The sequence below is a fragment of the Lissotriton vulgaris genome, chromosome 6 (genome assembly GCF_964263255.1).
Source record: "Lissotriton vulgaris chromosome 6, aLisVul1.2, whole genome shotgun sequence".
Taxonomy (NCBI): Eukaryota; Metazoa; Chordata; class Amphibia; order Caudata; family Salamandridae; genus Lissotriton; species Lissotriton vulgaris.
In genome coordinates this window covers 964,719,059-964,737,722 of record NC_141694.1, presented here as the reverse complement: position 1 = coordinate 964,737,722, position 18,664 = coordinate 964,719,059, and the positions used below count along the sequence as shown (strand labels likewise).

The 18,664-nt window shown below is 43.9% G+C and overlaps 1 protein-coding gene across 2 annotated transcripts in view; it reads right to left on the bottom strand.

Annotated features, from left to right (window-relative positions):
* The window catches only part of ARHGAP18 (Rho GTPase activating protein 18), an 897,817-nt gene that overhangs the window by 330,606 nt on the left and 548,547 nt on the right, over window positions 1-18,664 (bottom strand). For both annotated transcript variants that reach the window (XM_086926994.1, XM_086926995.1), the window contains exon 8: window positions 14,976-15,053. In XM_086926994.1, coding sequence (XP_086783120.1) covers window positions 14,976-15,053 — 78 coding nt within the window. The remainder of the gene's footprint in view (window positions 1-14,975; window positions 15,054-18,664) is intronic.

Here is an 18,664-nt window from a genome sequence, read left to right as displayed (position 1 = left end):
CAGAGGCCGGGGAGACAGTGAGAACACTGCAAGACATACTCCGGACCATGACAGATATTCATAGCTCCCTTTATACCTCACACACCAACCCATCTCAAGCGGATATCACAGATTATTTGGACACTAAAGCGTTAGCTTGGTTTAATAATGGGGCAAGGGCATACATGGAGCTGCCCATTACGGTGGAGGATGTAAAGCAGGTTATAACTGGAATGCCGGCTGATAAGGCTCCTGGAGCAGACGGGCTCACGGCGGCCTTCTATAAAGAATATGTAGACATTTATTTAACGAGTTTAATATAGCGCTGGCTAGACCCTGAGGTATCAGAGCGCTTTACATAAGAAACAATGAGTTGCAAGTTACAAAATAAACAGTTAGATACACAATGGTTACATCCTAGAGAATTAGGGGTGAAGAGTTCCTAAAAGGGATACATTGGGGCATTGAAGAGACTGGAGGGTACAAGGCAAAGACCGGCGGCAGGATTCGTATTAAGAGTCAGTGGAGAATGCAAGATGGAGGATCCAAAAAGTTGTGACAAAATGGCTGGAAAATGGATAAGAAGACAGTCAAAGCAAAACCCGAGGCAGCAACCTCAGACGGGAGGGCAAACCAAATCGGAGGAAGAACAGCAAAAACAGGCCCAGAGACAATGGCAGGCAGCGATTTCGGCACCCTTGTAGTTGTTCTGTCGGGGTGACAGGCATCCTGCGTCCCCACCGCAGTCCAGGAGAGGCGATGGGAAAATGCCAGGCAGCCGTGGCTTAAGTCCAGAGGGCAGACGGCGGCCAGAATGTTGCTCCCCAAAGAACGAACCAGAAGTATCCAGGGCAGCCCCATCAGACATCACAGCGATGAACAGGATACGCCATTGGCAAACCCCCGGTGGTTAATCGGATGGAAAGAGGAAGACGGGAAGACGGAGAACGAATCGGAGGGGCGATAAATTAATGTCCAGTCCAGAGATAAGGCGAGTTTGAGCCGAAGAGGAAATGGAGGCAGCTGCAGGGACCAGGAGAGCGCGCCTCCCAAGGCTTGGAAGGCGAAAGCAAGCTCAGGGGCACCACGCTGCATCGACAGAAAATCATTGGTAATGAGGAAGGAAATAGGAATGGAGAGAAAACGACAACTGTGCCCCATGTCCGGCTGGGTAGGTGACGGCCCAAACCGGTCTCCTCTATAGCCAAACGAGTAGCTCCACCGGGCATCGGCCATATTGATCATGTCTCTGCCGTCAGGACTTTAAGACTTCAATCGTGGTGCAACGGGAGGAACTCAAGACTCCGTTGCATGAGTTAGAGAAGACGAAGACCGGAGTCCACACGACCCAGGTGAGCGAAAAGGGTCCAAGGGGGGTAAATTCGAGGGGCTAGAGCCCAAAAAGGCAGTTCCTGGCCAGGAGCTCCGTGCCGGAGCTCATCACTTGTCGGCCATCTCAGTGGCACCCAGGCTGCTCCAGGTTTACCTTGAGGCGATGGAAGTTGGTGTGCTCCCCCCCACTCTAAGAGAAGCTGTGATAATCACTGTATCGAAACCTGACAAGGACCCTAAAAAACCTGACTCGTACCGTCCTCTCTCATTAATCAATATGGACGCCAAAATGTATGCTAAATTATTGGCTGATAGATTAAAACCCATGCTCCCACAGATCCCATTATCAGATCAATCGGGATTTATACCGGGCAGATCCACTTCCCACAACCTTCGAGTACTATTTGGGCTCCTTCACTACCTGGCCCCTCATGTTCAGGCGGTGACGGCGCTATTGGATGCAACGAAGACGTTCGACTCGTTGGAGTGGAAATTCTTATTTGCTCTCCTGTCCAGTCTGGGGTTTAGTCCACTTTTCCTAAAACAGATCCAAATAATATACACAAGCCCAACGGCGAGGGTGAAGGTAAATGGCCAAGTACCTGACACCTTTGTTATAACGAGAGGTACGAGACAGGGTTGTCTACTTTCACCACTGTTATTTGCAATAGCAACTGAACCGTTAGCTGCCAGATTATGACAGCACCATACACAACATAGTATTGGCTTCACCTCCAGAGGGCTGCTGATATCCATGTATGCTGATGACATGACAATCTATTTGACTAACCTCAAGGATAATTTTGACATAGTCATGAGGGAGCTCAGTAGATATGGCGGACTGACGGGCATGCAAATTAATTGGACTAAGTCGGTACTGATTCCCTTAACGGATGACACTGTGAGATGTGACACTGAATTCCCTATCCAGTGGAATAGTGGCGAAGTGAAGTATTTGGGAATATGGATCAGTAGATCCATACAGGAACTATGGTTAGTAAATTATGGGAGGGTTATTGACTGGTTGGAGGGCAAGATTCAGCATTGGAAACTCTTGCCGCTCTCATTAACAGGGAGAATAGCCATTACTAAAATGGTCATATTACCGAAATTATTGTATCTATTTGTTAATAGTGCAGGACGTAAAGAATTATATGCACCGTCCATGCCCTTGGGTGGTAATCAACTACTCGGTCCACTAAGAGATAGGGCTGTGACAGAACGTGCCGGTAGACATGGCCTCTTGGTAGGTAGCGATCTATATCCAGACGACGTGTTCTTGTCAATCCAGGAGATGTGTGGACCGGAAGCGCCCTCGGCTTCCGACATGCTACTATATTATCAACTAAGGGCAGCGTGTAAAGCCAGATATCCGGACTTTCCCAAAGGCTTCAGCATAGTTGCCAGCACTAGAAAACATTCTGACTAATAATTCCACTAGGAAATTGATTACTCGCATCTATAGCATAGTGCAGGAGACATCCCCAGATGTTCACAACACATCTAGGGAGGAATGGGTGAAGGAGGCAGATATTCCGATTACAGATAAGCAGTGGAAATGTTGCTGTTCTCAGTTAGAAAGCCTATCACCCAACTATAGGCTGAGACTCATAGACTTTAATTATTTACATAGAACATACCATACACCAATACAATTGCACCGTATGGGCCTACAAAAAGACACGTGCTGCTGGAGATGCGGGGCACCGGAGGCTTCATTCTTTCATCTGGCCTAGGAATGCAGGTTGGTGGCAGACTATTGGTCGGATATTATACAGCACATTGGGCTAATAATAGATTTTAAACTGAGGGCTAATCCACTGGTGGTGCTCCTGGGTTTTGTTCTGGAGATACCTACTGCTTCATGCAAGTTAGCGGCAATGCTATTATTATTGGCAGTTCACTGGAAACAATTGAACCCCCCTACGGTGGGGGGCTGGTTGAATACAGTAATATACTGTAAGGATCAATTGACGACTTACTGGGAACTGCTTCCTAGCGGTTCTAGGCCTTCCGACATATGGCACCCATTGGTGACATGGTTGAGCCAGGGAGGCTCTGATCTATGGAGGAATGGGCGGGATATACACGATATTGAATCAAATTAGGGGGTACTACTGATAATTATGTACAAAAACAACAAATGCCCCTGCTCTAGGAAAATATCATAAAGGCTTAGTAAGTCTTGGTTATGGTACAGTAGTAAATTGCGCACATCAATAGTGTTTCAGAATCAAATAGCAAGAAAGTTCAAAGAGGTAGAATCCTTGTTATGGAATACAAATTTATTGTTCCTCTTGTTCTGGCCAACACGTGTTTCATCGCAGGGAAACAGACTGCGAATCTTCAGGGCCTTTGGAAAGAAAAGCCGGAAGTAGTGAAATGGCCACGAGTATTGTTATTGCGCTAGAAAGCGTAGTCGGGTGATTCCTTGAAAAGTTTTATAGGAAAAACCTTGCCCGGGAGGAGAAGAGTTTAAAGCTGTTACGCTAGAGATCTGATATTCAGGCGGGTACACCTGAACAGATTCGTTCTCCCTCCTGTAGTTCCCGGTGCCGTCGTTCGAAAAACTACTACTACTGATAATTATGTGTTGAATAGAGTATTGATATAGAAAATGTCTTCCCCCACAAAAGGGTACCTAAAGTGGTAAAGCCAAAGGCCAATCCTATAGGATTGTTTTTAACTAGCGAGTTGTACAGATGCAAACTCAAAGTCTTCAGTTGATGGCATGGTGGGGCTGGGCGGGACGGGGTTACTATATAAGAATATGCATGTATATGTCATGACGCACTGGAGGTTCTCAAATTTTACCGCATACCATAAGATATACGAACCTACTATCTTCTATATCACCTTGCCGCCGGACCCCCGGGTTGTCGGCAATTTGGCTGTGTAATGTAAGACCAAGTAAGTTTTTTGGAAATGCTGCCGGCCTCAGGGTTGTAGGTGCACAGCTGTGTAACATGTGCGTTGCATAATAAAGGTTTTGGAAAAGAAAAACTGCCAGAATATCAAAACTCAGGTTGCAATCATCAATGTTTACATGTATTCCACATTCAGACTAAAGGCTTCAAGATGGCTGGCAGAGAAAATCTTAAGGTTCCAGCAATAGAAAAGAATACAGATTTGGTGGCATCAGGTAACTTCAACATTCACCTTTTAGGAACTTCCTATGAAGATTAGTTTAGGCAGCACAATCCCTACCCTGGAATATACTTAGTGGAAGATTCCCAGTGGATAACCCTCCGGCTGCCTCATATCACAAACTCAGCCAGCTCTAAAATTGATTACACCTTTGTCACCCTGTCATTAATACATAATGTAGCTTAATTTCTTCTTGGCAAGAAGTGGGATCGCAAACATCTTCCTCAAGATGTGACCTACCAGGCAGCCACCGGAGTATTTAATCGATCAAGGCACGGTACTCACTATTAATAAAAAAAATATTAAATATTCCCCTTTGACCATAAATGACATCAGATTCAGCAAAGGTGTTACTTTAGCAATATCTGGCAACCTCCAACAATGTCCTAATTATTTGCTATTTATTCACAAAATGACTTGCGGATACATTTGGTACTCCAGTAAAAGCAGGTGATCAGACATGGAGCACCCAATAAGAGGGGAAAAATAGTCAAAAAGTAAATTTTTATTTGTCCATAGTCATAGCTCTTGGCCTCAAATTGTAGCGTGTTTTTCCAGGGATTGTCTGGTTTTCGAACAACAGTTCAGGTTCTTTAATGTTCAATCGCATCGACGGTGGCACAGATCCTTGCAGAATGTCGTCACTCTCACGTGCAGAGTTTGTTCCTTTTACCTGTGCATCACTGAAAAGCAGGAAGCAAGGCAAAGTTTCAGTCTCAGAATCATCAATCCCCTCCTGGACCCACCGGTCGTGAGGCAGGGGTAGAGGGACCCTTTTGCAATGGGCCCCGTGGATCCAGTGTTTCTTTCCTTCTACGCGAACGGCCGATCTCGTGGAGAGAAGTACTAGGTGGGGACCGGTCCAGCAGGGGCTCATCATTCTTTGTCCGCTGAAAATTCTTCACGAGCACATAGGTTCCAGGGTCGATAGGATGTCCTGGAGCTTCAGTAGCTTGAGGTAGAGTATCATGTACCTGTTAGTGTAAAACACGCAATTTAGCCGTCTGTTCGTACAAGTAATCAAGTAGTACAGGGTGCTCTAAGTCGCTGAATCTGGCTGGCCTTGGCACTCCCCATATGTTGGCCGGACGGCCAAACATTATTTCGTAGGGACTAAGTCCCACCCTCGAGTGCACAGTCATTCTTGTGGATAGGAGTGCCAAGGGCAGAGCGTCAGGCCAAGTAAGACCAGAACTCGCTTGAATTTTGGCCAGTTTTAGTTTTAGCGTGCCGTTATAGCACTCTACTAATCCAGCTGATTGGGGGTGATTTTCAGCGTGGAATTTTTGATGAATGCCTAGCCCTTCACACACTTTCTTCATCACTCGACCCACAAATTCACTCCCATTATCACTCCAAACCATTCTTGGCATTCTGAATCTGGGGAAGAATTCCTTGATAAGGGCTTTAGCTGTTGATAAGGCACTATTGTCTTTCAGGGGGTATGCTTCTATCCATCTTGAAAAGGCACAAACAACAATGAGTACGTGTTTCAGATTGTTGCACCTCTCCATGTGGATGAAATCTAGCTGCAAAACCTCGAACGGGTACGTAGGAGGAGCAAAATGACCAGCTGGAGTTGGGGTTCCCCTACCAGGATTGTATTTCAGACACACCATACAGTTCTTGACTATATTCTCTGCATACTTAGGGATTCTGGTGTTCTGCCATACTGGAGCCAGTAACTTGCAAATTCCTTTCACACTGATGTGCGCCATTCCATGCGCCATTGTAACCACTGCAGGCACATACGCATCGGGTAGCAACCAACGCTGATGCTCCGACAATTCAACCCAACAACCATTCGCGTCCAGTTTACCCGTTCTTTCTTTCCATACCGTCAGTTCTCTCTCTGTAGCTTCAGCTTGGATGGACTTCACACTCTCAATCGTATCTTCACACATACCAACGTCACCCACCCATCGTGCAGGGCCTGCAACATACATTTGACTCATTATATTCCTTGCGGTTTCTTTCGCAACCTCATCCGCAAACGCATTTCCTCGACCAACATCATCTGTAATCTTTTTGTGTGCACTGCATTTCACAATCGCAACTTGCAACGGCAGGGTCAGTGACTCGAGAAGCTCATTCACCAACTGACCGTGCTGGATCTTAGCACCATGCGAAGTCAAGAAACCTCGTTCACGCCACAAACGTCCAAAACTATGGGCAACACCAAAGGCATACTGACTGTGGGTGTACACATTCACTCGTTTTCCTTTTGCCAACACACACGCTCTTGTTAATACAATCAACTCCGCTGCTTGCGCTGAGTTATGTGGGATACGTGCAGTTTCAACAATCGTATGCAAGGTCGTAACAGCATATGCCGCAGTCGTATCGCCATTCGGCAACTTGAAACATGAACCATCAACCCACAAAGTGCCATCACATTCTGCTAGGGGAGTGTCCCTAAGGTCTATTCTCCCTTTCGTTTCTTCCTCAGTTCTGAGGAAACAATCATGTGACTCTTCAACATTCTCTGTCTCAACTGGGATCGGCAACAACGTAGCTGGGTTTAATGTATTACACCTTTTGATGTGCACATGACTCGCTAGGAGTGTCAATTCATAACCTGACAATCGAGCACTAGTTAAGTGCTGTGTCTTGGTTCTGTTTAACAAAGTGTCCACTGCATGCGGGACCATCACGATTAGCATGTTATTCAATACTAACCCAGCAGACTGTCGAATAGAAACGGCTGCTGCGGCTGTGGCTCTCAAGCAACTCGGCAATGCCTTAGCTACCGGATCCAGAGTCGACGAAAAGTACGCGCATGGACGTTGCTTGTCCCCAAAAGACTGTGTCAACACTGATAATGCACAACCTTCTTTCTCATGGACGTATACTGTAAACGGTTTACTGTAGTCAGGGGTACCCAACACAGGAGCCGAACACAATGCATCGCGTAATTCTGAAAAACTTTTCTGACAATCCTCAGACCATGGGATGGGATTCGGTGTATCTTTACAAATTAATGCCACCAAAGGTTTGGCCAATAAGGAAAAATTTGGTATCCATTACCTACAATAGGATGTAATACCTAAGAAAGCACGCACTTCTCTCTGTGTTCTTGGCACACTCAACTTTGCAATTGCCTGAATTCTTTCTGGGGTCAGTTTCCTTCCCTCCTTCGATAAGAGGTGACCTAGGTAGGTCACTTCTTGTCGGCAATATTGCAGCTTCGAGAGAGACACTTTGTGATGCAAATCAGACAAATGACGCAACAACGACAATGTGGCTTCTTTGCAACTCTCCTCAGTATCTGCGGCAACTAACAAATCATCGACGTACTGAATAAGGGTAGCGCCATAAGGTAAAACAATTGTATCAAGCTGTGTTTTCAAAGCCTGGCTGTATATTGACGGGCTTTCGCAGTAGCCTTGAGGAGCGTGCTTGAAGCGGAAGCTTCGGCCTCCTAAACTGAAGCCAAAAATATCCCTGCTCTCCTCAGCAATTGGGATGCTGAAGAAAGCGTTCTTCAAGTCAATCACTTAGAACCAAGCCGCTGAAGCTGGAATCATGGTCAATAGGGCAGTTATATCAGGGACAACCGGAAACTGTTGCACAACGATCTTATTCACCTCTCTAAGATCAATCACGAACCTGTAAACAGGTGGCTGGGAAGGATCAGTGCGTTTCAGAACAGGCAGAACAGGACTATTACAAACATTGCCTTTCGTCTCTTCAATTACATCTTTATCAATCAGGTCATATATGATTGCTAACAATGCCTTTTCACCTTCGCTAGAGATTTTGTACTGGGGAATGCGCAGCATTCTAACATTGGCTTTCAATCTCACAACGTATGGTGATATTTCCAAAAGACCCACATCATTAGGACCAGTAGCCCAAAGAATATCCGGGAGAGAGGACAATTCTGTTGGGAGTTTATCCTTTGACAAATACATCGCGGAAACCACTTTCTTACCCAGTGTAAGTTGTACTCCCGAAGGAGAACAGTACAGAGTCGCATACAATCTTTTCAACAGGTCCAATCCCAACAAATTTTCACCACAACCTGTCGGCAGAATGAGGGGTGCTTCCAATTCACAAGGTCCAATAGAAAGTGACATAGGACTAGAAATTGGGTTCCTAACCGGGGCGCCAGAAAAACCTACGGAAACATTCATTTCGCCAGACAAAGGTGCGCCAGGGAGTTTTGAGTGCATAATAGAACTCTTTGTAGCACCAGTATCCAACAGAAAAGGCTCTGACACACCTGATGTAATCACCTCAACATAAGGTCCACTCTGATCTACTGGAACTGAAACAACTCCCTCTCTCTGTCCATGGCTGTCCTAGCAACCATTACCTACCATATTCTCATCTTCTGCATAGTAGTCATCAGCATAGTGCTGAGCTGTTCTACCAGACGCGTTATTCTGCTGGTCAAAACTATTCATTGAATTCTGAGGCGGGAAGGAACGTGCGTTCTGGCGAATATGTCCACGTCCCCTTCCTCTAGGGGCTTGTTGAACGCCTCGACCTCTCGCACCAGAAGTACCATTCGTGCGCTGTAACGAAATCATACAGCTACTCTTAAAATGACCCTCTTCTTTACAATATGCACACTGATTGGGTCCATAGGGTAAACGCTGTTGAGAAGACTCGTTTCTTTGCGAGTTTCTTGAATATTGCCGAGGCTGCTGATAATCGCGCTGATTATTAGTGCGGGGTGGATACGCCTGTTGCATCAGAATTTTAGTTTTTAATTCCTTAGTCTTTTTATCCGCTTTCTCTAACTCATCTTTGCGCCTATTTTTGTAGTACTGTGCTGAGGCTAAGATCTGTGCTGACGTGGACACAGCCCAAGCACTCTCGGAATCCTTCAACTTAGCACACAACTCCGGAAGTAAGTTATGCACAAATTTGTCGACGAACAGTCTCTGGCCACCTTCGGTAGCTATATCCTGACCGCTATGATCTAAGAAAGTCTCTTCGAATCGCGTGAAAAAGTCAGACACACTCTCGTCCGTCTTCTGCTTACACGCAGACAACTTGTCCCAGTTTATACGTAATTCAGGCATTAGAGTCTTCATATAGGTTATTATTCTACCAGGGAGTTCCGCAATTAAAGGTTCGGGTTTAGCACCACCAATTTGTCTGCTATCTACAGCGGCAATGTTAACCCATGTGTCGCCTAACTCTTGATCGTGATCGGCGTGGCGAATCTTTCCCCATAAAGGCTGTGGAACCACGTTCCCAAACAACATGTCTATATCGGCTAAGTTCATAATGCATGAGCATACAGTCTGTGATAACTCCTTATAATACCCTGCAGGATTTTTACGGGGGTCAGGTAATGTTTGTTTGAGAGCCAAAACTTCAGATCTCTTCCAAGGAACATGTACCCATACACGCTGAAAATGCGGCGGAATGGCTGGATTAGCATTTGCGTCCCCTTCCCTCCAAACCGGCGGAACCTCTCTCATGGGATACTGTCGCGCCTTTTTCCTACCGGGTGTGTCACACTCAAATAGTGATCGAGAAGTGCCCCCTTTGCTCCGATACGACAACAATGTCGCAACCGCTCTCTCAACATCGGCGCCTACGATCATGCCCTCCGAGAACTCGAACCACACACGGTATATTCAGGCATATCGTGTTACGGATCATTTCCCTCCAAATCTTCACAGAGAAATACACACATTTGCTCAAAAACATATCTTTGCTTCGATGCTAACCATTGACGGAAGACTTCCACGACAGACTGTACATCATATCTCACAGTATCCACAACCCATTTACGTGCTAACCGATTCAGTAATTCTCTCTCTTGATAGTCAGGCAGTTGACTCCGCAACTGTCTTCGTTCTGTGCTAGGGGTCTTATTATGAGACCCAAAAAAAGGCGAGAAAAGACCAGCAACAGTGTTGGTCATTCTCTGTCGAACAGAAGGAGAAACTGACGGAAGGACAGAAACACCAGGAGAGACGTGTTGAGGTAAGCAGAGGTGAAAGCAGTAGCAGAGGTAGTATTAGGATAAGTAGTCGGAACAGTAGGCGAAGTCGTAGGGAACATAGATGGAGTAGGTAGCAAAGGCGGCGGCCCTTGAGGGGACTGCGCCGGAGGAGTAGGAACCAGTTGAAGAGGAGCTGGTGATTGCGGTAGAACCTGTGGTCCAACAATGGGGGGTTGCACAACCAAAGGTTGCTGAGGCACTGTAGCATTCTGCGCATAAGGAGGTGGTGAACTCAGTAAATGAGACATTAAAGGATCTTTATCAAGTCTTTCCTCTGATTCTTGTCCCTTACGTGGCAAAACTGGGTAGCACTTATCTACCGCTAACTTCCTACTTCTAAGAATTTGTTCACTCTCTCACTCTTCCTCATTGTCTCGGAACGCAACGGCAGCTTGTACCATTGACATACCTCGTTTATTTTTCTTTGCTTATTTCATTTCTTTCTGTTTTGCTTCTTTGCGCCATAGGCGAAAAGAGTCAAACATCGCCGGCCCGGCTTTCTTCTTAAAAAGTTTTACCTCTAGATTATCTAAAATCTCTGTGTCAAAACTACCATATTGGGGCCATTTTAGAACACCATCGTTTCTGGTGTATCGGATCCATACTTCATTATATGTGATGGGGCCTACGCCGTGTTTCACATAGAGCTCATATGTTGGAGTTCCAATCGGAGGAACCGGACACAAATCCTCCAACCGGGAATCCCTATTACAACCAAGGCAAAACAACTTTCCAAGTCTGCTAAGACCAGGCATCTTCGCTCTCTAGTCTAGCTTCAAACTTCGAAGGATTATCGAATACGATAGTCTCGTGAATACACGAGTCCTTCGGTTTTGGCACTTGCAAGTTCCAAACAAAACCGTCCCGAAGGATACCCAAAAACTAAGAACCAAACTAAGGACTGGGAGAGGCTCCACTTATACTTAACTGAGGTACCGATGACGTCACCAGAAGACTCGGTTATCGTTTCGCTCTACCAATCATCAAGGGTCCAAAACAGGGCAATAGTCAGGGCAGCAGTCCTTCGTAGCCGTCGGGACGCGGGGAACCTCGCAGCAAAGACCTTCGGACCACGTCGACATGCAGGGGCCGCTGAAGTGGTTGGCCGTCCTCCGGAATTTTCACACGAAGCTCCTCATGAACCTCTGGCTTGGACCGGTACCGCTGATAACGCCCAACATTGGGCGCCAACTGGAGTACTGGGTTTTTATGGACCCGGCGGTGCCAGGGAATACACCTGAAAACTCCTGAGTCCTTCCTGTTTCAGACTACAGAAACACAGAGTCTTCTGGGTGAAGTCAAAGATCGTATTTATTGGCTGCAGCCAGTAACAGATATCCTAGAAGTACAACAGCATGAAGCGCATGTATGTTCTCAGGAGACTGCTCTCTTTTACGAAGCCAGCCTTTTTCTTTTATACAAAATAATGTGCTTTAGGCAAACATTCCTTATTTTACAGTTGACCATCCAAATATTTTCACAACAAAGGAAAAGCAAAGTCATGATGACAAGCCCACATTTCTGTTCGTCCAGCTCATAATTAATTACCCGGCGAGGTCCAGTATTTCCATCAGATATCGACGGACCCCCAATAAAATCGGGCACCTCCTCCTCGTAAAGCAAGTCATAAAGCAAGAAACAGGGACAGGTGTGTGCAAGATTAGGCATGGTTTGTGTGCGATGAAAGGTTTATGATATGTTGTGCCTTGATACGAATCTAGCTCGGCCGCTGGGAGAGGACCTGGCCGAACAGGTTTGGCTTCGGGCGGAGGAGTCAGCTTGCCCAGGTCACAGAGGAGTCAGCTAAGGTGTACGTGTCCTTCGGACCAGGTTTCGGCTTCAGTCATTTGGCTATGTGAGGGCAATCACAAATGGATGCGGTTCACAAAATGGAACCCGAGGGTTCATGACGGAAATGCTGATTTAGCGGTGAATTCGTCACTCGAATATGACGAAAATGCTTATACATAGTATACTTGTCATTTCCGGTCTGTTGATACCAAAATCGTCATGATGTGACGATGTTCGAAACACGGGTTCAGAATTTTCGGTACCACAGTGGAAACAGTCCAGCCCGAACTGCCAAGCCATGTCTTCCCTGGACCGGAAACAAGCATCCTGGGACCGGTTTCGGATTCATAATCCTCATCAGCCAGGCTATCTTGAATCCAGTGGCCAAGTGAACAAGGGACTCACGTCTGAGCATACCCTGCCACACTTAGGGCGAACAAAGCGATACAAAAGGGGATGATGGACGGAGCGTTTGAACAAATCAAACACTCACCCCCAGTCAACTGATCTGGGTTTAATCCATCACCATTCTTTAGTTCACTCAGCCACCCCAGTTCAGACATGGCTATATGCAAACCAGTATGACCCTGTGCCTCGTGGGAACAGTCCAGCCCGAACTGCCAAGCCATGTCTTCACTTCAGTCAACAGCACAACCGCTTAACAACATCCCCGATACGTGCTGAGTCAAATTAGACAGCAAATATCAAAGAGACGAAGTGAGGGGCCCCATGCCCAAATGGTATCCCTGCAGCTCTCTTTAAGCTTGATGCAGCCTATAGGGCTTAAAAACATGCACCTGTCTTCAATCAAGTCCTCACAGAGCGAGCAACACCAGCTTCATGGAGAGGGTCCATAATCTCTCCTATCTTCAAGGGGGGAGAAAAAACCTCTGCTAAAAATTACCGCCTTGGAGTGCTCATTAATGACGAAGTCGAATACTTTGCAGGAACACTTCTTTTGAAGCTATCAACCTGGGCCTCTGAGAATGCCATCATTCTGCTAAACCAGATGGGCGTTTTCAAATTAACTGGCAATGCCGCATATGGACTAATTGCTTGTCCCATTTGCCTTGAACATTGTTTCATTTTCTAACCCCCATGACCCTGTATAAATCCGGAGAGGGTGAACCCTGATTAATCAACGGAGCTCGCAAGGACTATGACTTGCCTTTTTTTAAGAACTTATCTGCTCACTAGAAAGTTGTATTTTATCTTGAGACCTTGCATACCTTCGCGATATTTTGCACATCCTGGATAACGAACCTATCCTTCGTAGAGGGCAGGCAAGTGCTGAAGATTCATCTTAGCTCACACTTTATCTAGCTCATACGCACTTTTCCCTGTTCACTCAGGTAGTTCTATTCTATTCTGAGTCCTTGCAAATTCCCCTTCCTGATCATCTATGGAAATTTGTACACTATTTAATGAACCTGCCTATATAGTGGGCTGTCAAACACTGAAGATCTGTTTTACCCCTTATTTTCTTTGTTTTGTAAGCACTTTACCTGCTAGTTAGACGATTATCTATATGGACTATGCTTGCATTTTTTTAGTTCCTTTCAATCCTTTGACTTTGCATTTGCCCTTCCCAGGTGCTCTTGCATTTTTTGCACACCTTGTTTAAATTCTCCAACCAGGCCAAATGACAGGCATTAATTATAACAGCCCTCACATATGGACTGTTCCCTGGGCAGGGGACCTGAATCCTAAACTGAGGTTAACCAATTATGTCAGGTAACTCCTTTTTGCTTTGTGCCTCTCTTTTCATTCTGCTTATAATATTGAGCCATGGCTGTTTGAGCATTGAACAACAAACAACAACGAGGATCTGCCATTACATCTGAAATTGTATAAATGTGTTATGGTGGTATGCTTTTGCTTGGCATTGTGTTATTGCCTATGTCGTCTAATGTATTAATTGTTTGCAATGGGTGTAACTAACCGATTAATAATAAACTTGAAACTAACCTGCGTTCAGCTAGAAGTAACACAGATATCAATTTGACCAACTGGCTAGGGAAGTGTGATGACATAGGATTGAAATGTATTTAGGGTTCATTCATTAATTATGCCTGCTGAGTTACAATAATCAATGCAATATTTACTTCTAATGATATAAATAGCTCTTAATAAATATTAGTCTCCATTAAAATACCAATTGAAATGCCAATACTCGTTTGTGTACTTATTTCAGGGTTCAAGAAAGGAGGGCACCTGCATGTCACCTGGTGATAATAGGTTTGTCAGACTCCTAAAATGCTTCCCCACATAAGCATAACTCCATGGAACGGGTAAGCGACACCTGCCAGTTTCCAAAAATATTGCAGTATCCTTTTGGGGATTACAAAATTTGTTTGTGTGACCCTAATAATCACGGGGATCACATTACAACCCTGAAGCAACCTTCCTGCCAGAAGGCTGGCCGTACACAAACAGCCTAAGAAAAATAAATCCTGTAGCTAAAACAATGTTTTTCTTCCGAAAACTCAGTTTCTTCTAGACTCACTTAAATGCTGCCTAAATAGAAACCTAAATGTACTCTCATGGAGAAAGATCTCTATAGGTTTCCATTCAGTAATGTGACACCGTGTAGAGAAATCCTGAAAACAGTAGATAAAAACATTTGTGAAAGCCGAGTAAAATACAATTTACACTGTGAAGAACATTTCAGAACCAATCCGAGCTCTGTTTTAAAATATGACCTGAGTCAATATCCTAACAAACCACATCACACTATTTAATGATTTGAAAGATTTACCTTCACACGTGAAGCAACTCCTGGAATTCTTAGAATGCCTTCAGTTAGCAGCCCCTGCTCTTCTATGTGGGAGATGAGCTGTAAACACATAGCAATATGTTCAAAGGAAGCTAAATGATACTGATGTCAAAAGTCACAAATAAAATATCAATACTATGACGTACACAGATAATTACAGTTGTGTATTGCATTGTTCAATAGACCTTCAGATACACTGAGCTGGGTACTTCAGATCATCAAGGTTTACTATAAGTTTGAGGGATGTTACAAGGTAATTAATTTCTCTGAACTCTATTTTTCACTACCACTCTTCCTCTTTCGTGCCCATCACAGTGGAAGTTCAGTGCTTAATTTGTGCCGGTGGTTGCAGCCAGTGGGCACCTGCACTCAATATTAGGGACACGTACATATTTGTCATCATCTGACTTTACCCCGGCACAAGAGACAAAGGCAGAAGAAATAAGGGGGGAAGAGAGCAATAGGAAGAGTGTAGAAGGGAGAAACCTGGGATAAGGTGACCTACAAGAGTGAGATAAAAAGACAGGAAGTGGAGAGTGTTGGAAAAATGAGCCACAAGGTCAAATAAAGTCTAGAGTGCCTTCATATTCGGCAACTCCAGCATTTAACAGCGTAATGGTAAGCTTCTAAGAAAAATGTCGTCCCTCTACATTTATTTATTAATTTGAGTTTATAAATTAAACCCTGATGGATATAGATCCAGCGCTGAGCCATCCCTCTTACCACTTCTTATCCGATAGACCTTTTTCACTGACTGAGAGATAAAGGGAGTTAGCATTTAATCAAGTAATCTTATTGACAGCGCAGACCATTTGGCCAAACAATAAGGACCAGGAATCAGTGACTATAGTTAAAAAGATGTATTATAAGTTAGCAGTCAAGTGAAGGTAAATGAACCTCAATACCAAGCTGTGTAGATACAGAATAACCACTGGATAACCCAACCTCCTAAAGAAGTTCAGGTGCACCAGAAAAGGCAAACAAGAAGTACAGTTACAGCAATGCAGAAAATTAATAGCAGAATCTGATGCTCAGAGAAGGAAAAAAAAGCAGGGAGAAGCAGGTAATTAAGAAAATGCAGGGGAAGTGCAGGAAGATGTTAGCATTTCAGAAGCTTGATCAAGAGTCTTCCTGGGATTGTATTATAAGTGTTAGCCTAAGCCACAGTTAGAGTCCTAGGAGAAGCATAGAGGACTAAACCTCTCAAAGTCCAAAGACAAAGTGGCCAACAACAACCTGTGAGAACACCAATTATTACCACACAAATCTTCTGAGTAACACCACATATTCATGCCCTTAGGGGCTCCATTGTCCCTTCCATTCTTAAGTTATGAGCTAAAACATTAACACATTCTCCCAGTCCTGTCCTGAGAACAACATCGTCCTTGGTCACCTGCGACTCCTTGCAACATTAATGAATGGAAACTGTCAGTTAATGCTCTTACTCGCAATGTTCTTTGTCAAGGTTTTCTCAGTCTCTCTCTCTATCACTAGTACAACTAACTGAACCATATGAATGTGCCTGCAAGAAAAAAACATGCAAGCAGAAAACAGTATTTGTGCAGAAAGAAATACGAGCTTTGTCATGGCAAGCTAATGTATTAAATCATTAATGCACATTTAATATATTCAGCCACAAATGAATGGAGAATGTCAGTACATTAGATTCATGTTACACATTTCATACAGATAAAATATTGAGTACATGTGTATAAATGCGACTAAGAACTGCATTATAAATGCAATTATGAAATATTAGTGCACGTTACATAAGTGTTTCTCCTTTCTATAGTAAATACATTCTAAATGTGTGAGGGTGGAATTCACCTATTTCTAAGAAATATATAATTTAATACAGTTAAGGCACACAGTGTATATATGAGTCTCTAATCCTACAATGAATGCACTTCAAAAGCAATGTCAAGTGCAACACTTTACATTAATAGCATAAGGAAACACAAAGTACCTGTGCTAAGTGCACATATATATTCAGACTCCCCAGGATATTGAGGTATGGATTTGCAAATTAAGCAACACAATCAATCAATCAATATTTGCTTTATTCGATTCAAGTATTAAATCATAAAACCACAAGAAATATAATTCAACATTTAAAAATAAGCATTCATAATTAAAAAGTTTATCACTCTAAAAACGGATTAATATCCATTACAATTACCATAGATATGAAATAACAGACATATTTCAAAGTGTTAGCTGCATGCTCAGGTAGTAACAAAATCATCATGTAAATCAGTTTGTTTCAACAAGAGTTGGACCTTGCAACGATGACCTTGTTCTGACCACCCCTTTCAGATATTTTACAATGTGACTAGTGACATTTTCATCCGCTAGAGATTGAAGCCTTATAAATGCGGGTCGACATTGCCGCAAGCCTAGCATCTTCAAATAAGGCACTATCCATCTTCTCCTAAGTACAGTATAAAATTTACAAAAAATCATAATGTAGGTTGTCGACATATTAGATACATTGTCACAAGGACAGGGGCAGGGAGAACGTGACCAGTCGTTTAATTGTGGAAATGTAATCGGGTTGTGAAAGTTGCCTAAGCGTAGATGAGTCAGTAAGAACCTATCATAATTACTTGGGGTACACAATAAATACGGTTGTATCCCTGTTTGAATCAAAAGTAATTGATTGGCTCTGACTGTCTGTTTCATAATGTTAGAAGACAACCTGATTGTCTCCAGATGATTTAAAAATAATGTTTTCAAGTCCTTCCTCGAGATAAGAAGCATGGAGCCAGAATTGTCAAACAACTCAATGTGGTCAAGGTCACCAAAAAATGTTTTAATATATGCGAGCCAGGGGATATAATTTACCTGCTGCAGTTTCAAACAATCTAAAATCATTCCCGATTTAGGCCTGTAGACACACCTGTCCAGACCTTATGCCACACAAAAAAGCTAATTTAGCGGCACAAAAAGGCAATTTTGTGGCAATATTGCGGCACATTATTTTACTTGTAATCGTTCCTATCTAGCCTTAAATCAATGGAAACTGTTTTAGCACAGTATTTCACTTTGAAATCGGCATGTTTAAAGTGTCTGGAATTGTTTTTGAACACTGTTAACCCACCTCTACAGTGTCCCCACCTTGGACCAAGAGTGTCATCGTTCGATTATATGAATATGGTGACTGCAATTTGCCAATAATTACCAAAAATAAATGCTGTGGGTAAGGTGTTCACGAAGTATCTATTGGAGCAACTTAACACCTTGGTTAGCGAAGAAATTATTGCATAGTTAGACTAATCAGGCTTCAGGAAATATCATGGTAATACAGGTAATATTACAGCCTTGCAACCTATTACTGAAAAATATGTATTTATGATAGGTTTCCCCAGTGTAGGTCGCTTTTATTGACTTTTTCACAGCGTTTTATTAAGTTGTTCGCCCATACCAGTGGAAAAAGTTGTATAAATGGGCACACCTGGATCCTCACTGCGTTTAATTATTGTATTACATTCCTGTACCTGGTGCCAGGTACTGTTAGGAGGGAATCAGGGGCTATCGCTGCTATTCCAATAATAAATGGCCTCAAGCAGGGCTGGCTACTCACGTCGTTGTTATTCTCTCTTTGTTATTCAATCTACCCAGCCCCCTGATTAAAGGTTCGGGTTACCCCCGAATATTGTGGGAGGCACTGC